Source organism: Chionomys nivalis, chromosome 6 (genome assembly GCF_950005125.1).
Source record: "Chionomys nivalis chromosome 6, mChiNiv1.1, whole genome shotgun sequence".
Taxonomy (NCBI): Eukaryota; Metazoa; Chordata; class Mammalia; order Rodentia; family Cricetidae; genus Chionomys; species Chionomys nivalis.
The window spans coordinates 14,866,884-14,889,419 of record NC_080091.1 but is presented as its reverse complement, the minus strand read 5'-3'; the positions used below and the strand labels follow the sequence as shown (position 1 = coordinate 14,889,419).

The following is a 22,536-nucleotide window of genomic DNA, read 5'->3' as shown; positions in this document are numbered from 1 at the left end:
TGACCTGCTGTCAACTTTTAGTTTTTTCATCCGAATCAACTTACAGAGCACTTCCTGTGATCCCATGCTACTCTTGCTGTATTATTTCAGTTCATCACTGCAATGACATTATGTGGTTGACACTATCTCTACTTGGTAAATATGGCAGTGAGACTTGGAAAGGCCAAGTAAATGTCCTAGGACACCAAATAAAACTGCAATTCTGTTTAGGGTTGGGATCCGCGTGATGGGGGATAGCACAATGACCAGAGCACTCGCCACAGGAGTGTGGGCATCTGAGTTTGGATCCTAACCCCTCAGATAAAAGCCAGGAGCAGCAACACATGTCTGTATCCCAACACTTTGTAGAAGGGGAAACAGACCTCAGCTGCTCTCTGGCCAGCCACTCTAGCTGAAGAGGGGAGCTCCATGCTCAGTGAGAGACCATGTCTCAAAAAATAAGGGGAAAAGAGAGGACACAGAACATTAATTTCTGGCCTTCATAGGCGAGCACTCCTACATACACAGGTGTACACACCTGTAGGAACATGTATACATACATACAACAAACACACATACACAAGAGAAAAAACACCCATGATCTTACGCTTCTGTCTCAATCATATTTAAGACAAGAAGATGTTATTCTGCAATTCTAAAACCTTTTAGACAGATCTGTTCCTTCTTCAAACTTGGTTCATAGTATAATATGTTAGACATAGCATTTTGTTATATTTGTAATAAAAATGCCATCTCAAATAAAAGAATTTAGGGCTTAAAATACTAGCAGGGAGAAAATAGCTTGATTCCTCTACTTGAGAAAATAGAAGAGATCAGTGATTGACAGTCACTGACAGGGGACATTCAGAGACCTTTCTGGCAGCCTCACCATCATCTACATTAACCACATGTGTGCCTGAAGCCAACAGCTTTTATTTAAAGGTTTCCATAAATAAAATATTACATTCCTAGGGAAAAATAATCCCAGGGTAATTTTTAAATTAACAATGTGACTTGCTCCAACGTTCCGTTTTCTTCCATATTTGTGGAATGAGATAGACTCCATACATGTGCCGCATACAGCAACCATTAAAGTAGATGTAGGAGAGCCAAAACACACAGGCTCCTTTTCATCTGTGTTTACTCGTGCCAAGAAATTCCCCTGAAGACTGGGTTATTTAGCATCTACCTTTAACACATCCACCACGTGCCTGGCATAGCTCCATCTGTCTTTGTACTTCAGCTGAGAAACACTGTACAGTGCATGTCTCCCCATGAGGTTTTCTCCAGTGTACATTGTCAAGCATGCATTAAAGCTACTCTGAAGTCCTGGCAAACAAGGAACTTCTCAGGTACACAGTAGTACTCATCTAAGACTCCCCACTCCTCTGATAATCCTTCCTTCTTACCCAGAAAGACAGTCTGTTTTCAGACTCCCCTTTGAACCAATCCAGTAGAGTAAGGGAGAAGTTTGATCAAAAATTTTAAAGGAGAAAGAAGAAACGGAGACTTGAAACCATGACTCCAAGAAAACAAGAACAAGTTTTTCATGGAAATGAGTTGAAAGCAGGGAAATGAACACTTTTGAAAACGGCACCCAATAACCCATCAAAGAAACCATTGTTTCAGAACTGAAAGAGATCTCAGAGAACAATAATACTGCAAAACTTACCACTCTCACATAAAGACCCAACGTTTATTTAAAAGTTCAAAGACCGTTTTCCATGTTGGTTTGCAGAAAGCTCGAGACTCAGACCTCCCGCAGGGCCAGCAACTTTACTGAACAGGATTTTCTCTTGTTCCACGTCGCCTTTACACTCCTCCAGCTGAAACTTAGGAGTTCCTCAAACTTTTGCATTTTGATACTAATAAGGAGGGATTCCATAATCCATGTCAAAACAGTTTATTGGAAATTAAATTGAGGAATATAGAATGGTAGCTCGGGGAGAATGGCAATGGTTGAATCGTTCTTTGTGAAGTGCAAGTTGATAACTGATAGTTGCTCACATTTAATATTTTGGTCACTGAGTAATTCCATGTCTTGACATGATCAAAGTGAAGAGTCCTCCTTTTTGAGAAAACTTTAGTACTGGGCAGATAGCAAGAAGTCAAAGACATGTGAGCTGCTTTTCTGTTCAAGGAGAAGAGAGGAAATAAACAGGCCCTTGAGATAAGAATGTTCCTCTGTATATTTTATCTTCAAGTTTGTCAGATGTTACAGGATAAATACAAAAGTCAACTTCCTAAATGTACAAAGACGCACATGTGTGTGCATGACACGTCAAATGAGAGAAAGTGCTTAAGCCCGTTGAGTCCTTATTCATTACTTATAGGACAAAGGCAGTGTTTTTCTTCTCTTGTTTTTGGTGTGTGTGTGTCCTGTATGTGTGTGTATGTGTCCTGTGTGTGTGTGTGTGTGTCATGTGTGTGTGTGTGTTAAGCTTAGGGGAAAAGTTAATTTTAAAATACAAAGAAATATGCCCAAAAGATTAAAATATCATTTCCACTGCCACATTTACGTGTAGCCTCTTATCACTGTTTTCTAATACAGATAAGGAGGCAGATCCCTGCGACCTGCCTGAGATCCATGGTGCACTGCATGCAAATTCCCAGAGACAGGAAACTCATTACTTCTGCATACATCAAGGCTTCTAATAACTGTAACATCTTTTCTTGAATGTTAAAGTCTAGTTTCCTTGAATTTCTCCTCACGACTTCTAATTCTGCCTTTTAGAATGTATGATCGAGATATTTGCCTCTTTTCTCTAAAGAGCTTCTCAGGATGCTAAAGTCCACTCTGAGCCAACTGTGACCCTTATGGGCTGAGCACAGAGAAAACAGATCAAGGCTGATGGGGAAAGTACGGAGGAAGGCCACTCGTTCCCACGGCTCTGGACGCCGTTCAGCTTGCCTAGTCCTCATTTTCACTTTTACTCCCTTCTCTAAGCCACAGGCTTGTTAGAAATGTCTGCCTTTTCCAAACCAGAGCTTTGATGGTTTTATTGCTGTTATCATTGTCCTTTTGCTCCGGTCTCTGCTTCATCCCTATGGTAGCTGGAGAGCATAGTTTGGGGTTAATGCTCTGTCTCTGAGCCACACCCACTGGGAAACATAATCTCTATATGGCAGTCCTTTGAAATTTATTTAGACTTGTCCCATGGCCAGCACATGGCTATTTTCTTTCAACATTCTCTCAGTACATACAAAAGCTATGTTTTCCATACAGTGGTAAGCATTTTTTCAAAGGTTTCGCCATGTTATTTTTATTTTGTCTTCATTTCTGAATAATGTACGTTGATTCTTTCAGTTCCTGGGAGAAATAGCTAAAATCTTACCATAATTGTGTTTCGTTATGCTTACATTTAGCTTTTAATTTATTTATGATTAAATGCTTTTAAATTTAGAGTTTCTGTGTTTCCTTAAAATTTTTGTTGTTGGTACTAATCCTGATTTATTTCTTAGTGATTTTTCCCTTAAAGGTAATTTTATCTAATGTTAAAATTGCAAAGCCAAACTTTTTCTGGTTAATGTTTGTAAAGTATTTTTTAATCTTTTTTTCTTTAATATCCATACACTTACAGTTGAATTATGTTACTTGAAACAGTATATTCATTTTCTTTAATTACATGATTATTTAATAATTATCATCATCATCGTTATTGCTACTGTATAATGTGAGCAACAAGGTGGGAACATTGTGAGATCAGATCTCCCTTTTGCATGGGTTCCAGAAACTGAACTCCTGTCCTCAGCTTTCATAGAAAGCATTTCTGATTGCTGAACTGTCTGCCTGCTCAGTTTTTGTGTGTTAGAGCTAGCATGTAATCCAGTTCTAATCACTAATTAATATGTGTGAAACCCGAAACAACTACCCTACCATCTGCCATCTGCATTGCCTGCATATTTCATCTTCTTCTCCTTCTCCTTCTTTTCTTTTTGGGATTTCTGAGACAGGGTTTTCTCTGTAGTTTTGGAGCCTGTTCTGGAACTCACTCTGTAGACCAGGCTAGCTTCGAACTCACAGAGATCCCCCTGCCTCTGCATCCCGAGTGCTGGAATTAAAGGTGTGCGCCACCACTGCCTGGCATCTTATTCTTATTTTTATTCTTATTCTTCACCTTCTCTTTAAGCTGACAAAGTATTTTTCATGATTCTGTGTTCCCCTCAGTCAGATTTCTAGTTAAATGTTTTATTACTATTCCTTTATGTTTCCCCTGGGAATTACTCAAACATGCACCCTGGCGTATCAAAATCCAATGTAAATTAGAAGTTTTAACCTTTCCTGAGGATCTGAAGATACAGTAAAAATATTTAAGCTCACCAGGCAGTAGTGGCGCACTCCTTTAATCCCAGCACCGGGGAGGCAGAGGCAGGTGGATCTCTGTAAGTTCGAGGCCAGCCTGGTCTACAAGAGCTAGTTCCAGGACAAGCTCCAAAACTACACAGAGAAACCCTGTCTTGAAAAAAAATATTTAAGCATCACATCTCCTCCTCTCAATACACATACATTTAAATATACGTGGTGTGTATATGTTTGTATGCATTTATATTTATATATGTTCATGTTCATATGTGTGAGTTTTCATATCTGAAAATTCCACACCCAAGTGTGAAAATTTTCAGGTGTCGGGCCTTGCCTTTCATTTTGCTTTGAGAGATTCTTGTTGCTTACTCCTGCGAATGTCAGACTAGCTGGCCCTTGAGCTCTGAGGAATGTTCCTGTCTCCACATCCCAATTCACCATGGTCAAAGGTCACTGTGAGGGAACAGATATGCACTCTCCCATGGTCACCCTGAGGGGACAGATGTGCACTCTCCCATGGTCACACTGAGGGGACAGATGTGCACTCTCCCATGGTAACACTGAGGGACAGATGTGCACTCTCCCATGGTCACTCTGAGGGGACAGATGTGCACTCTCCCATGGTCACACTGAGGGACAGATGTGCACTCTCCCATGGTCACTCTGAGGGGACAGATGTGCACTCTCCCATGGTCACACTGTGGGGACAGATGTGGGCAGGAAAACATAATCAATAAGGCATTATGGTCAAAAGTGAGAGTCACAAAGACATACTTTGACAAAGCTGCAGGCCTTTAATGAGTTGGGGAACTCATGCCGAGTTGCACCCAACATTTAGCAGTGTGCTTAAATTTAGTGGGAACTAAATCTACTTACTGTTAGATGAATAAGAATACAACCGGTTTCTATAATTAGGAGGTCACCAAGCCATGCTTGTTATAATTGGCACTGCCATAGCCAGAGGCTTATGTCACTTCAAGTGATGATTAATTAAAGGAGAAAGCCAAGAATGTGTTTGCTTTGGGGTGGGGGTACTGAGTAACCCAGCTATAAGGTCTCCAGGCAGGAGACCAAAACTCAAGTCACACTGTTCATGGGGACTTGGTAGGCTCCAGAAGTGGAATTGGTCTCCATTCAGCTTATAACTTGCCAGAGTTTGATTTAGGGTTCTGGAACTGGCCAGTGCCAAGACACCCACAAAACACAATTAGATACAAACACATCCCATGATCAGTAGGATCAGAATTATACCCAAGACCATCCTTTTTTTATTACTGAATTTATTGAACTCTACATTTCTCTCTGCTCCCCTCCCTGCCTCTCCCCTCCCTTCAGCCCTCTCCCATGGTCCCCATGGTCCCAATTTACTCAGGAGATTTTGTCTTTTTCTACTTCCCATGTAGATTAGATTTATGTATATCTCTATTAGGGTCCTCTTTATTGTCTAAGTTCTCTAAGATTGTGATTTGTTTGCTGGTCTTCTTTGCTTTATGTTTAAAAACCACTTATGAGTGAGTACATATGATAATTGTCTTTCTGGGTCTGGGTTACCTCACTCAATATGATGTTTTCAAGCTCCATCCATTTGCCTGCAAATTTCAAGATGTCATTATTTTTTTCTGCTATGTAGTACTTCATTGTGTAAATGTACCACATTTTCCTTATCCATTCTTTGGTCAAGGGGCATTTAGGTTGTTTCCAGGTTCTGGCTATGACAAACAATGCTGCTATGAACATAGTTGAGCACATGTCCTTACGGTATGATTGAGCATTCTTTGGATATATACCCAAAATTGGTATTACTGGGTCTTGAGGAAGGTTGTTTCCTAATTTTCTGAGAAATCGCCACACTAACATCCAAAGGGGTTGTACCAGCTTGCATTCCCACCAGCAATGCAGGAGTGTTCCCTTTTCCCCACAACCTCTCCAGCATAAGTTGTCATCAGTGATTTTGATCTTGGCCATTCTTACAGGTGTTTTGATTTGCATTTCTCTGATGACTAAGGATGTTGAGCATTTCCTTAAGTGTCTTTCAACCATTTTAGATTTCTCTGTTGAGAGTTCTCTGTTCATGTATGTAATCCACTTTTTTATTGGATTATTTGTTCTTTTGATGACCAATTTCTTGAGTTCTTTGTATATTTTGGAGATCAGACCTCTGTCTGATGTGGGGTTAGTGAAGATCTTTTCCATTCTGTAGCTGTTGTTTTGTCTTGTTGACTGTGTCTTTTGCTTTACAAAAGCTTTTCAGCTTCAGGAGGTCCCATTTATTAATTGTTTCTCTCAGTGTCTGTGCTACTGAGGTTATATTTAGGAAGTGGTCTCCTGTGCCAATGTGTTCAAGTGTACTTTCCACTTTCTCTTCTATGAGGTTCAGTGTGGCTGGCTTTATGTTGAAAAGACCATCCATTTTTAATCAATATTTTAAAATAATGACCAACCTTATAGGACAAATTTGAATTGCCACACAGAAGGGTTTTTATTCCTAGTACCTAGCCACTCAAGAGCCAAGACTGATATTCCAAAATATAGTCACACTCCCCAAGGTTGCAGTTGGACCACTGACCATAGTATCCCCTATTCTAGGGCACCTTTCCCAAAACATATCTGGGGAGTAATTATGCTTGAGAAAGAAACAAAGACGAGTTCATCTGGGTATGATACCATCACACAGATGCCTGAAAATATCCCAATACTAAAATATTTATCTGTAGGAAATGTTGCTTTAATTCTTTGAGTGCAATCAGCTGCACTTGCCCAGTGCACAAAAAGCACTAAAGAGTGAGTGTGTGTGCCTCTGTGTTCTTTTCTTCTGTTTCAGCCTATAACTTAGGAGTACATTTGCTGGGTTAATAGTACAGAGAAGTCGCAGGTTAAGCATTCATGTGAACCCGTTGGTTTTCCTTCCACATTTATGAATGATACACTGAACCCCATCTAATCAGCTTGTGTTTGGAATCTATTGTTCCATGGAAAGCTAGGTAAGCAAGGGTTCATCTTCCATGCAAATCACCTTCATTGCTGAAGAAGCAACCCCGATACATGCATCACTTTTTAAACATGGGAACAGCATATTACAAAACTCTACTAGAACATGGTACAGTGCCAAGGATTTCCAGGACACTGGATTTGGTCACTTTCTAAAACAAAGACTGAACCACCAAGAGGGCTGAATCTGATTTTGATGATGTTTTTGTTTATCACTTAAAGCACACCAAATTGTTATCTATGCTTTGCCAGAATTGATAAGAATCTAGCACTATAAATCTCCTGCTGGCCACAATGATGACAGTTCCCCTCTGTTAGTAAATATCTCTTTTCTCCACTAGAACTGCTTAGCTCTGGTGAATTCTAGCTAAAGGGTGAAAAGCCAATTGGAACTGGGCATGTTGCCAGATAAATCTGATCCCGGCTCTATAAAGGAAGCAAAATGGGAACTAGAAAGTCTTTGACAAAAATTGTTGATAAGTGGCTAAAGACTTGGGGAGGGAAGCAGAAAGCATAGAGAGCTAGAAATCTAACTGTAAGCAAAAGAAAGACACAGGGAAGAACCCAGGTATGACATGTATGACATGATTAGCAATCCTCTAATCCTGAGGGAAAAAGTTAAAGTATACATGCCTGCAGCTCAACTTTTGCTACCCACGTTTGTGGGAGAAAAGTCTGTGGAGAACTAAATCACAGAAGGAGCAAAAGGGAGCCTGGGATTTGAACATGGGGTTTCTGCGACATCAGGTAGCTCTAACTCTACATGTAACTAGCATCCTCCTTCCTCACCTGTCAACTGTAGACAGTAGTCTGTTTCTGTTTCCCGAGGTTTCCTGGAGTAATCCGACTTCTTAAGAAACTCTTTCTGGGGCTGGAGAGATGGCTCAGAGGTTAAGAGCACTGACTGCTCTTCCAGAGGTCCTGAGTTCGATTCCCAGCAACCACATGGTGGCTCACAACCATCTGTAATGAGATCTGGTGTCCTCTTCTGGCCTGAGGGCATACATGGAGGCTGAACACTGTGTACACAATAAATAAATAAATCTTTAAAAAAAAAAAGAAACTCTTTCTGTATAGAAACTATTTATCTACTTTATACCACTTTGTTTTAGAGCTTTAATAAATGTCTACGCAATGCTATATTAAATAGCATACACTCTCCTCTAAGTAAATTTTAATCAGCAACATTAATGGATTACCAGAATCATAATTATCAGCAGCCACTATTAGATAAGACAGAGGCAGAACAACGTCCTCAGCTCTTCTAAGAAGTTCCTACCCCCTCCAATAACTTTGAAAATAAAGACCCTCCAAATCCCTAAGACCCTCATCCATCAACTCCTTCCACTGATAAAGTTCACTGAGGCCACAGTCCTAGATCACACGGGCAGCCACAGAATCAGCCACTTCAACCGCCTTCCTCCTCTCAAGTGGTCGGGAGTCACTTCTTAAACTCAAATTTAAACCCAACGTGGTACTACTGAGCACTCATACTGCATGTCATTCTTGCCCATAAAACACGCTGAAGTGACTCCATGTCGTGGTAAGTTATCAAATTATGGAAAGAACATTGCAGAGATTAAAATGTTGCATAAGAGAGAGCACAACATGAGTCAGGGATTGGAAACTATGAGTCAGAATACAAGGGAAGGAGCCAAAACCAGAGAACAAAGGCCTAAGCAGGGCCTAGGGGACACCAGTGGATGGACATCATCCCCGTGTTCGCTTGCAGATAATGACAGATCTGCAGTGCCACTGACTGGGGCAAGCCTGATAGGAGGCTCAGCAAAGATTGTACTTGATTATTTAAGGCAACTAAGGTTGTCAGTGTCAAGAAAAGGAATACCTACAGCAGTATAAATCACAAGCAGGGAGATGAGGATACTTTTAAGTTATTCTCAATCTATCAGAATGTTTAAAAGTGTTGTGGGATTTTAGGAAGCATGTTCTGCTGTTTTGTTCTTGGTAGTGTTAACATTATCCACGGCTGTTTCATTAACCGCTGTTTGCTGTAGTGTTCAATACAAACCCTTGAATCCCCCATTTAGGTCTCTGGGTTCTGCTAGTGACTTGGGCAAGCATTTCCTGAGCACATTCTGCCATACCCAGCACCGGGCTGACTCCATCTCCTTGCCATTCTCTGCAGAGTTGCTGGGTCTCTTTCTTGTGGGACTTGCCTTCAGAAAGGGAGCTTCCTTCCACTACCAGATCCTGTATCTCATCCCCTTCACCTGGCAGCTCAGGACCCACCTCCTTTGCAAAGATGCTAAGGCTGCTCACTCTGGCCAGCGTAGGCTGAGAGTCCTCCAGACTCAACAGTTTTCCCTTGTTCCCACTCAGAAGCAGAGTTGATTCTGCCGCGTTCCTCAGGCCTGCCTGCTACTCTGCCTTATGAATTTTACTTCCATAAGCTACACTACTGGTCCTGCTTTCTGTAAACCCTGAACGCCAAGGTAATGATTCACTTATCCATTAATTGGGTAAACATTTACTGAAAAAAAAAAAAACCCATCACATTCCATGTGCTATAGTAAGCAGGGGAAATGAACTTCGCTGTCAAGGACAAATGATGGATAATTAAAAACAAAAACAAAAAATTCCTTTCCCCCGAGCATTTGTTCCTAGATTCTCAGGAAAACATGGCTGACCTGAGTCATTTTCCTGTTAAATAAAGCTGGGCTTTGCCCACGCAGATGGCCTCCCAAACAGATGTAGGAAGTGAGTTCTGCTCACAAACAACAGAGGTTCCTGCAAGAGCAGTGGTTGCACCACCCTGGAGTGGTGATACAGTGTCACCCTGAGCCTTCTGACAACAGACAAGCAGGAGAAAAAAGCACGAAAAGGTTTAAAGATGTTTAATGGTTTAACATGCCTTTGTGTGAATTTATAAGCAAGCAATAATAGAATCTTCCAAACAATAGCATTATGGCATTTAAATAGATGCTGTAATTGAAGACAGTCCACAGAAGTTCAGGCCGCTGGGATTCTTTAGCTTTAAATAAGCTACTAAATGTGAGGGCTGGGGAGAATAAATACTCTACACTGCGGTTAGAACGATACAAACAGAAATGCAGATGACGCTGCCTCCAGGTCATGGAGGTTATGCTTTGAGCATTTCTAAGTGCAGGTCAAAGGAACATCGCATCCACCAATTCATGCTCACTAGATGAAGCAAATTCTATTACAGCTTTTTGTTTTGGGTAAAGAAAGGAAAATAAGGTAGTAGGAGTGGCATAGTAGTGTATTTGAGTCTTTGCTTTTATTAAATTACTGTAACTCATTGAATTTTTTTATTAAATAATTCTTTTCAGAAGCTAACTAGAGCAGACTCTTAGAAAGGAGCCTTACAGGTTTGTATGTTTAAAACCTAGTTCATGATACATTGATCCCAAGGGAAACGTTAGTCGGTTTATCAAAGACACTTCGAAGCAAATGATGGGAAAATAGGAAGGAACATGCAGGACACCCAGAATGTGATGAGGTGGAGGCACTTTTCACAGAGTGGTTGCAAAAGGAGAAGCCTCCGTCACTGGCAAGGCCTCCTTCAGCAGTGCCAAGCCGGCCGGAGTCCTTGATCTCCTGCCAGCACGGACAGAGGGAGCTCGCCACAGTTGGATCAACCAGGACTCTATCTCTCAGGGCTGTTATCACGGCAAATGTTGGCAGATTTTCCTGACATAAAACAATAGGAATTCTGCTGTCATTTCTGCATTAGGGAGTCATAAAGCTCCAAAGAATCCCAGTAGAAAAGGTTTTCATCAAGTGCATTTGAGAAAATAACAAGGCATGAAAAGGGAGCCGCTGACTTCACAGTACGGTCACTGCTCCGTGGCCTTTCACCTTGAAAGGGCTCTTTGGGGTAGATTGGAAAACAGCATCGTAGTGACAGCGTTAATGCATATCAGAACAACAGCAACAGAAAACCTTGTTAATGTTTAAAATCAGGTGCCAAGAATTTTGTGTCAAAGAAAACTTTACCAGTTTATCCAATGGGCAATCGTGCATCAGTCGCTGGGACAGCCTCATCCTCTCGCCCTCTCTTTCTGGACAGAATCTCTCCTACTGCTCCAGGCTAAGTGGAGTGATTATCTCAGAATGACTTCTTATAAAATGAATGGCTTACTTTATGGCTTTGCTTAGCCTGAGTTCAGCAATTCAATTCTCCTTGAAATTAAAAAAAAAAAAAAAAAGTCCGAATAAAATAACACAAAGAGCCACTCTCTGCTTAGGTGGAAAACAGAAAGCATGGTTAATTCTCATGGCTGAAAATTGATTTCTTTTCATTGATTCTCAGCCCACTACTCTGGGTCTCCCACAGTGATGATCAAAAATTCACTCCCCAGCAAGTCTATCTTGGTTATGAAGAAATGGTCATCTAGAAATTACACGTTTTGTGACATTTTATTAAAGCTTAGTCTTCAGTTGTTAGAGAATGCCAAAACTATGTAGCCTCCCCTTTGAAATCTATCTTCCTGGTGGCTATGTGATTTCTGAATGACGGTGAAGGATACAGGCAAATGAATTCTACCTACAAGTGGTGGTGAATGGTCACCCAAATTCCTAGCCCACTGTGGTCAGGAGCAGGCTCTCTAAGTTGTCTTCCTTGGTAAGTTCCCCTCTTTGCTAAAACTGGAACTTGCTCCCCACTGAAGCACATGTAGCAATCATTCAAAGTAAAATCTCTTAGGATACTATCAACTACACTAACATATCTGTCCTAGAAGAATATGATCAAATTGGTGCTTTTCATTTTGAGTTTTGTAATGAAAATTTATATATACATGCTATTCTGCCATGTGAGTAAAAGACACCAGAATCAGAAGAGAGACTATACAATAATAAGATTTATAAGAAGGTCTCTCAAATTCAAAAGCATTTGATAGCCAAAGTAGGAGTCGTGCAATCTGATTTAATTTTTTCTCTCCTTTTATGTAAGTGTATCTACACATGTATGTCGCTGGTGATGGTGCCTAGAGCATTACATATACAAGGAAAGTGCTTTACCAATGTGCTATATTCTAGTCTCATTTTACTTATAGTTTTGAGATAGAGTCAAAGTTGCCAAGGCTGAACTTCAACTTCCCCTGTAGCCCAGGCTAGACTTAAATTGGCGATCCTCCTGCTTCAGTCTTACAAATAGTTGTTGTGTGTTCTCGTGGGTACCACTATCTAATAAAAGTATAAAACTGTCTTAGGGAAGCATTCATGCCTACTGGGAACGTGATGGGTGGTAGATAAAAGGAAGATGGAGTAAATGGCTAAGACAGGTATAAGAATTATTAGGACCTCGTAAATCACAGGTGTACACACTGGTAGTTCTGAAAATATTTTATAAGCATTTGAATTATTTTTTTATTTTAAATATCTCCAACATAAAATCATTTTATAATGCTTTTAAAGAATAAAGTAAAATTCAGTTTAAGAAAAATGAAAAGAGAGCCCCCATATCTTCACAAACAAATGGAATTCTTTCTGTGTTGCATGTCTTTCCCAGATATCGATGAGTGTGCCTCAGGGACCCACAATTGCAGAGAGGACCAAGTGTGCATCAACTTACGTGGTTCCTTCACATGCCAGTGTCTTCCGGGGTATCAGAAGCGGGGCGAGCAGTGCGTGGGTAAGTCCCTGGTGCAGTATTAAGATTCCCATATTGAGGATCTTTAGACATCAAAACAAAGCCCTCCCGGCTGATTGAAAAATGATACCCAACAGTTTCTTCCTTTTCCGACAACGAACAATATAGTTTCCAGCTACCAAGAGAAACCTTAAGGTTGAAACTATCCTAAATACTAAAGTACTATAGACTAAGTGAAAGAAATAATCTGGTCTGAATGGAACCATAAAGACAACCGAGAACTAAATTTTTAGTTAGGGATTGTGTCACTAACATACTGGTGACAGGGACCACTGCACAGTAGAGTCTGGTGCATGTGATAGATACTGAGGTCAAATGCCCCCTCTACCCCTGTCATTTGAGTCTATAGTTATTTAAAGGCTCTGTGTATCACCGTGTTCAAGTGTCCTGTGGAGATGCCACTAGTTCCAACTCAGGAGCTCGTGAATGGCAGTGGTTAGCACATATGCGGTCCTGTGCCATGTGACTGGCAGAGTGAACACTAAAGAAATGGTTCTCAACCTTCCTAATGCTGTGACTCTTTAATACAGTTCCTCATGCTGTAGTGACCCCCAACCATAAGATGACTTCATTGCTATTTCATAACTGTAATTTGCTACTATTATGAATCACAATATAAATATCTGATGCAGGATATCTGACATTCGGCCACCAAAGGAGTCATGACCCACAGGTTGAGAACCCCTGGTCTAAAGCCTCTTTACACTGCAAGTCTTTGGCGGTGTTTCAAGTGCAGAATGAAAGCACTGTACCCGAGGGAGTCTGAAAGGATACCTCCCTGAGGTCTGGGGCTGTGTCAGCTTGTGTCACTGCTGATGCCAGTGTCCCCACAAAGGGTCCAGTACACATAGTAGATGACCTGCATGTATTCTGAATGAATGAAAGAACACAGTTTGAGGAGGCCAGCTGGCAGGCAGTGAAGTAAAACAGCACTCTGGCTCACTCAATCAAGGAGCCCAGCAGAAGCCACGAACCGCTGTGATTGGCTCCCTCTGCCCATCTGTTTGCATGCCTAGACTCTTACCACAGACCAGTGGGAAGACCAGATTTTCTCCTAGGAGCAGAGGATGAGGGTTTGGAGACAGCCAGGCAGCATCAGCCTCTACCTGAGAATGTGAGCTGTCGACATGGGTATGTCAGCACTCAGCTCCTTGTAGACCCTGGCTGACTCTGCCTGCCAAGGGCTGTATCTAGGTGCTGGAATGGGTGCCCGGACTCATGGAAGGACCAGGGTTTGTAAAGCTGGAAGTTAAGACAAAGAACAAGAGTGCTGGAAAACTCCACAGACGCCAAAGCAAGCTATGCTCTTTGGGTTAGTCAGGAAAATAAACACGGAGGGCCTAAAAGTACAGTAGTAACCTACTCTAATGCAGGGTGAACCGAAGACAAAGGGACACTGAGAAACATTTTATGGGAAAGTGGGAAGATGATCTCACATCAGCTCATGCATGTACTGATGTTGCCCTCACCCACAAAGGCCGTTCTACTCTCCTCGGAGATCATAAAGGGGTCTCCTCATCATTTCTAGTGCATCAACACCCTCCCTCCCAAAGACAGTTGCCCCACAGCTTCTTCTCACTAGTTATGGTTCTGGGCCACACATGTGCACACATTCTTTCCAGAGCAATGAGACCCTCCCCTACAAAACCCTACTGCACTATCCAATCCCATCCCAGTTGCCTCCCCGAGGAGCCATGATCTATCCAAATATAATTAGTCACTCTTTCCTCCTTCCAATTAGGATGAAGTAGACCATTTTCGGAAATTTCCAATCTGTTGTAGTCTGATACCTATGCAAATTATAATAAAAGCGTTGTGGCGGTTTCGCTTGCCACAGCTAAACATGCACTCTGAGTTCCTGCACTTGTGGATTGACCCAATCCTCCATGGACCACCACAATCAGCAGGGCACTGAGCAGCTTGCTCTCTCTGTCCCTGCTATACCTCCCTATTATTTATCTTCTCACTATGTGAAGTAACACGTTTATGCCTGTATCCCATGCAGACAGATCCAGAATATATTGCGGGTATGACTATACAACCTTATCGCCAAATGCAATGCTGTAAAATGAATGTCTACTAGTTGAAGGGACAGGCGCCATTGAGTCATAATATATTCACCGAGAGCAGACTGTGTGCCAGGTACAGTTCTAGATGCTGAGATATAAGATTAGGCCAACAATTTTTACAGAATCTTTGGTCTGGAGGAGCTATTAGAAAAAAAATCCATACATATTGACTAGCGATTGTGGCACCTGGCTATCACATAAGGCACTAGGAAGCACTATAAACAATAGCTCTTAATTAACGTAAGATTCCTCCACATCATGTAACTGGGCATCTACTAATACTAGTCCCCTTGCTCAGGGCATGAAGCATACAACAGAGAGCAGACAAATATCTTCCACCTCTACCTCAAGGGAAGAGACAGCTCTTATTTGCCTCAGATGATAGTGAGAGAGACAGACAAGCAAATAAACACGCATCTCAATATTAAGCAATGACAAGAGCTACAAGGAAATCTGAAGCAGGATAAGAATATGGGTGGGGACATAAACTGTCATATGTAGTGAAAGGGTCATCCTCCCTGAGTACCAGGAAGCAGATACAAAGGCTGTGCAGATGTCTCTCTAGTTATTTCAGTGTGCTGATTGGCCAGCAGCATTCTGCATCTTTCTACTAACACCTCCCACTTCACTACCTAGTATACTCCAGATACATCACCTAGTCTGTACCATGTGAACTCTCCAACCATTCTACCATATGGAATAAGAATCGGAAGCTCCAGAAGCTAAGACATGGAATTGCCAGATCCGAGATTCGAACTCACATTAGCTTCAAGTCATTGGAGCACACTGTTGTTAAAACAGCAGCACAGCTTTGTTATTTCTTATTCTTTTTCACCGTGAGGTAATGTCACTCTGTGGTGCTGTTTTGTATGTACAAAACTGTCCTGTTAAACTACACACGCTATGCTGGAGCCGTCACAGAGTGTAGTCATGAGGTAATGACATTTTATTACGCTTCTCTGCAAGTTCTCCACCGAGCATTTTATAGCTGGAAATATTTATCAAAGAAGGACACAGGCTGGAACACTTCATCCAAACGTCAGGACATTCTCAAAAGGTCACTTGTGTAGTATCCTTTCCTTTCACAATGTTCTTTCATTTGACCCTCACAAAACTTCCTAAGATACACACAGCAAGCCTTCCTATCACGTTAGGAACAAACACGAAGACACAAATGTTTGGATGGCTTAGCCACAGTCACCAGCTGGCCACGACCCACATCTTTTCTCTCTCAATTGTAAGCTGTATCTTCATTCCTTTTTCTCATTTTAGTTAAGTTCTTGGCCCTCCACTCTCGGCAACCTCCTGTGTGTGTGACATGATCTTAACCTCTTTCCTCTCATTTCAAAGCATTCATTTACTCCTAACATGGGAGTGTGGTTGGTCTTTTGTTTTGTTTTGTTGTTTCTTTGTTTGTTTTTGGTTTGGTTTGATTTGGTATTTTGAGACAAGATTTCTCTATACAACAGCTCTGGCTCTCCTGGAACTCACTTTGTAGATCAGGCTAGCCTCAAACTCACAGAGCTCTGCCTGCTTCTGCCTCCAGAGTGCTGCGATTAAAGGTGTGCACCACCATGTCCTGCTTGGTCTTTCTTTATAATGTTTTACTTAACAGATGGCCAAAGTATATTTAAAATACATGTATCCTAATTTGAAGAGGAAGGGTGAAAAGGAGAGATTGAGGAAGGGAGGGAAGATTATTTTTAACACAAGATCTTCCTGAGATGTTTTCTACATTAGCACCACTGAGAATTCAATAAGTCAACAACTTGGTTCTGGTTTTTGGGGTTTGGGAGTATTTGCTTGTTTGTTTGGTTTGGTTGATTTTGTTTTTGTTTTTGTTTCAAGATAGGGTTTCACTATGTAGCTCTAACTATCATGGAACTCACTATGTAGATCAGGCTAGCCTCAAACTTACAGAGAACCACCTGCCATTGTCTTCCATGTGCTGGGATTAAAGTTGTGTACCACTATGGCCAGTTAACCCCTTGGTTCTGTGTCTGTGCCATCTGCTTAGATATAGATGAATGCGCCGTGCCTCCATATTGCCACCAAAGATGCGTGAACACACCAGGTTCCTTTTACTGCCAGTGCAGTCCTGGGTTTCAGTTGGCAGCAAACAACTACACTTGTGTGGGTAAGTCCTGTGAGAACTGCTGTCCTGGCTGACCAGCTTCTGCCTAAAGGAATGGTCTGCTGCTTTGTTTCTGGTGTTCTGCGCTCCGTGTGAACTGGTTTCCGCCAGCTTCCCTCAGGGTCATAATTCTGAAAAGACAATAGCTAATCTGTTTCTTAAAACATATCAGGACAGGAATGGAAGGTAATTTTAAACCTTGGTTCAAGTTCTCCTCCATGGGGATAGATAGACAGGCAGGCAGGCAGACAGACGGATAGATAGATATAAAATGGAACTACAGATTAATGGATACACATCCTTCAGTTAGTCAGTGTGTGTGAAGGAACGCTGAAGAGGCCAAAGGGTCACTGGAAGTTCAAGTGCATAAACTTTTCACTAAGAGCACACATGACCCTTACATGCCTCGTCTCCCCTTTCAGTGTGCAATGTCATGCATGCCACATGATTCAAACCAGCACAACCTGGAAGGAATCTAGTGCAGGAGGGAGGAAAATGCCTTCTTCACCATATTTTCTGTGTGTTGGAGCATAACAAAACTCTGCATGGGTCTCAAAGGCTTATGCTATAATTGTTGAGGAATTTAACAGAAACCATTTAAAAAGTAATAAATATCCCAGATAACTCTTTACCACCACATGCTGAGAGACCATATCAGTTCAGGTGTCTTAGAAGAATTATTTATGGATTTGGATTTTGAATCTGGACAGCATAAGAAGATAGGTACTGGAACGTATGTTTATTGGATGCATTAAATTCATTGGGAGGAAATTTATCAGACATCAAGCAGTCATTCCTAGAAAAAAATATATTCTGGTATTTCTAAAAGAAGTGTGTGACCGACTTTTGTCCTTCCAACAACTGTGGCCCTAAGAGGGTGTTCTCCAGTGAGTGCCCACAGTGAGGGACTACTTACCATCAAATGACACAGGCACGGAAGAGCAAGGCTGAGCCTAAAAACGTGCAGCCCCAGATACACAGAGACAGATGTAGACTTAGATTCTTTCCCTGCAGATATAAACGAATGTGATGCCAGCAACCAGTGTGCTCAGCAATGCTACAACATCCTCGGCTCCTTCATCTGTCAGTGCAACCAAGGATACGAACTGAGCAGTGACAGACTCAACTGTGAAGGTAACATTTTTCCACATGTCTTAGAGCAAGGGCCAACCTGATTGACGTTTTCTTGCCTGACTGTGCTGCCTATGAAAGAAAATTTTATTCCCACAAATCCTGTTCTTAAAATCTTCCAAAGGCGGTTTAGAGAAAACCGTGGCTTTTGAGTTTGTTACTGGAAGAAATAAGAAGCATTGAGCATTTGGGACACTAGGTGTAGCCTGGGAGTGTCTCGATTCTCAAAGTGTGCTCCCGTGGCAGCTTCTGCTGGGAGTTGGTAAGAAACTGAGAATCCCAGCTCCCATCCGCAATTTCCCAAGACAGAATCTGCACTTGCAGGTTTACAAAGAGCTGGGGGTGTGGTAAAAAACCAAGAGACTTGGCTCCTAGTTTTATCCATGCGCTGTGTGGCTTGAACACATTTTTAAAGAAGTCAGGGTTGAGGTTTCTAAAGAGTAAAAAGATGGTCAGTCAGTGGAAAACACGACTTTGAAAGGCTAGTGGATATACACCTCCCGGGTAATTCAGGGGCTTAAAGCATCATGAACAGGAGGCCATCAACATTTGGTGTTCATGCCCACCCAATGAGTCTAGCCATGTTCATTTGGGACCACATAAGTCATAACCCATGCAAAGAAGTCTCAAATCAAGCAAGAGTGTTTAAAACCATAAGGAGTTATCACGGAACTGCTGCCTCTGCCGAGCTTAGCAAACCATAGGGTGGTTGCTGATTCTGAAACACAAAAGATTTTTCCTTCAGAAGGCCACACCATGCCAAGACGTCACCTCTGCAAAACTGCACAGGGATAGAACTTGAATTTCAACAGTTCAGCAGCAGGGTCACACCATCACTGAAGAGGCAAACATAAATCTGGTACCTGATTAGGCCTGCAGAACACAAAATACAGAGTGTCAGCCATGAGCCCACTCACTCAGTCCGCTTAGTGTCAGTGAAACCTGCTATAAGAAACCCTCTGCAGGCTGGCAGGGAGAGAGGAGAATGGACATGCTGCCACGGTTGGCTCTGCATTTCAGATGGAGCCTTGCCCTTCTTCTGTTTTAGAGTTTGCACTGTTTCGACATCCTTTAGCTGATCTAAACATGTGTAATATAAAACTGGTGGCAGGAAAGTTTCTCAGCTCTGTGCCCCTGTTCTTGTCTGATTCTATAGACATAGATGAATGCAGAACCTCAAGCTACCTGTGTCAATATCAGTGTGTCAACGAACCAGGGAAGTTCTCGTGCATGTGCCCCCAGGGCTACCAAGTGGTGAGAAGCAGGACCTGCCAGGGTAAGCTCACTGTTCTCATAGAGCTGAAGTCAGCGGTGGCCGGGAACAATGCGGAGAAAGTGGCAGGATTCAGACTTTCATTTTTCTACTTGATTGTACAATTTGAGTTCCTGACTCTTAACATTATTAGAGTACATTTTATGAAAGGGAGATTCAATGGTAGCCTGACTTCCTTTAAACCTTAACTTCCTTTCTAAAACTGTGATTTAAATAAACGTTAATGTGTCTTAATATGGTAATACTATACCTTCCAATAACCTACCAAAAAAGATTCACTTACTAAAATACTTCACTCTGAGTTTTGAGTTTAGAGCCCACTCTTACTACTTGAGCTATACATACGTTAAACAAGCCTCAAAGGCTCTGACATATCAAAACTCTGAATGAAGTATGCTTGGAGGGTGGTAGAGGGACTTGCTCTATACCCTAGGCTGCCTCATAGCACCCCAGCCTCTGCCTCATCAGTGCTGGGATTACAGGCATATATCATTACTCCCAGCCAATTCGTGTAGAGTTTTAGGTGTTGAGGAAAGTAAAACTCATGATGGATATTAAAATGTGTTTCAATGACTCAAAAAAAAAAAAAAAACAAGTATTGATCCAATAATGGATAATGACCCTGGCCCCAATTTCAAAATTAATACACAGATGGTCCTCATGTCCTTTCAGGGGTGGAAGAGAGAGCTCTCTGCAAACATATAATTCCTAGTCTGACAGAAAGATGGGAGAATATGCAGCCCTCCCCTAACCTTCAATGTTGTACACAGCTTGAAATTTCATTAATGGGAGAAAGATTATCAAATAAAGACAAAAATATAGATGATCCCAGGAAATCCAGTATAAACATGTTTACTCAAAACAGTGGAGTAAAGGCAAATACAGCTGAACTTAGTGACAGAAACCCTGCTGGGATCTAACTCTGCTGAATACTGTCTGTACAATCTGAACAAGTCATCAGACGTCTCTAAACATTGACTTTCTCTTTTGAAAAGGGGAAGGACAGGGACAAAACAAAACAACACATTAAATGATTTGCACAGCTCATGGTGATTGGATGAAATTTACTTAGCAATGTCAATAAGCAAAAGAAAATCTTAGAGTCCTTTTTACTTGGAATTAGAAAGACTAAACTTGAGGACAGGAAAGGTCTTATGTTTAAAAGGACCAGATGGAGGGCATGTAGAATCTAGTCTACTATCACAGTTGTAGGGGGGGCAGCAGTGAACTCAGAGACCATCCGAAACCTGGGATTTTGAAGTGTGGAAACACACCACAGTTGTAGGTGTAAGTGTCATTAGGATGTCATCTCTTGCACAATGACCACCTCTATAACCCTTCCCAGGTTACTAGAAACTCTGCAAGTGTTAATTGTGGGAAAACGTTGCCCTCTAATGATCTCACATTGCCCTAATTGAGATATGAATATTACATGCAGGGAAATATTAGCCAGTCAAATACTTCAACCATTTCCCCTGGAATCATCAAACAAATGTCTGTATGCTTCCAATCACAAGTGACTTTGATAGTCAGCAAAGACAAACTCAAATTATTGCATAGTAGGGTCTTATTTGTCTGGGCTTTGTCTTCAGGAATATTTCTGTTATAATTGGGGATAAAAATGCATTGAATCACATGAGAGTTCACAGTGCTGTTATGTTGAAAATACCTAGCAGCAAAATGCTTGGCTCTGCAAAACATCTTTTCATCATGCAGACTTCACTCTTCTAACATTTAAAGCAATTGTTTCCCTCTACTGAAACCCCAGTATCATTTGTAAGGACAGAGTAAAATCTAACATATTTGAATTCTTAGCTTCTTCCAAGTGCAAAGAGTCTGATATAAATGTTCTCATGATCATAAGATCACAAAAGTCAGAGCAGTGTGCATGTGTGTATCTAGAGAGGATCAAAATAAGATGTACTTACACATATATATCAAATATTTTAATATTGTTTCTTCCTGAAAATTTCTCCAGAATGATATAGGTGTTGATTATGCCAGCTCCTAAGTTACTAGAAGTAATAAATGAAGTCATAGCCTCATTTCCTTTCACTACTGCCCCTCTCCATCTTGTGAACCAGTCTTAGTATTCCTGTAGCTGAATGCTACCTTCATTGTGCAACACACTGGAAATATTTAAAGGATATATCAACAGTTACTTTGAGGGAATCTTGACATTATGTCTTTAGTTAGTCAGGCCATGAAGACAGTTTGTATAACTTGTTCTTGGAAACTGTAGCTTTTCCAGTTTCTTCCTGGATTAAAGAAAAATTTTAGCCAGCTAGAAATGAGAAGAACTGGTGTTCTACAAAACATGGCATAGAATTATTCTCACAATAGGACTATTTCTGTTATTTTATGACCTTGACTTAACCTCTGTTTTTCCTCCATAACCAAGAGCTCCTTGTCACCTAGCTCTTCACAGCTTGCATGAGAAACAACTGAATTCAACAGATCCAGGTGATCCTGATCCGTGCCTTAACACTAGCCAATGGAAAAATTCCGGAGTAGCTGTAGTTGCCCCTCCCGAAGAGCTTACATGCTAGGAATACAAACAAGCAAAGCACAGACTTTGATTACGTAAAATAGAAAGCAACAAAGACCCTAAAGAGACCATATCAGGTCTAAAAATTCAAAGGAGTTCAGACCCCAGCACCCAACCAACAAACTGGAAGCAGGATTAGGTAAATCACTTCAGCAAAGATAAATTAAGGACTGAAAATACTTGTAGGGAAGGCATGATTCATAAAAGGCTTCTGTGAGACAAAAGAGAAACTACAATCCACATGGAAATGAAGTGAGAATTACATGATAATATGGACATTAAGTATTGCTGTTAACCTACAATAATGCTTGCTAGTAAAACCCTTTCTTCAGCTGTCCTCTGGGGATCCTACTAGCGAAATATGAATTCAGCACCTGTATGACCTGGTCTAAGCACCAGCATTCTCAACCCCAAGACTCTCCTCATCTGGATGCTTCTGTTTACACTGTCTTTTCCTTATTTACTTGCCACTATTG

At 41.4% G+C, this 22,536-nt stretch overlaps 1 protein-coding gene across 1 annotated transcript in view; it reads left to right on the top strand.

Annotated features, from left to right (window-relative positions):
* Positions 1-22,536, top strand: part of Efemp1 (EGF containing fibulin extracellular matrix protein 1) — a 67,233-nt gene that overhangs the window by 38,107 nt on the left and 6,590 nt on the right. The window contains exons 5-8 of the mRNA XM_057772125.1: positions 12,765-12,887; positions 16,992-17,111; positions 18,123-18,242; positions 19,396-19,515. Coding sequence (XP_057628108.1) covers positions 12,765-12,887; positions 16,992-17,111; positions 18,123-18,242; positions 19,396-19,515 — 483 coding nt within the window. The remainder of the gene's footprint in view (positions 1-12,764; positions 12,888-16,991; positions 17,112-18,122; positions 18,243-19,395; positions 19,516-22,536) is intronic.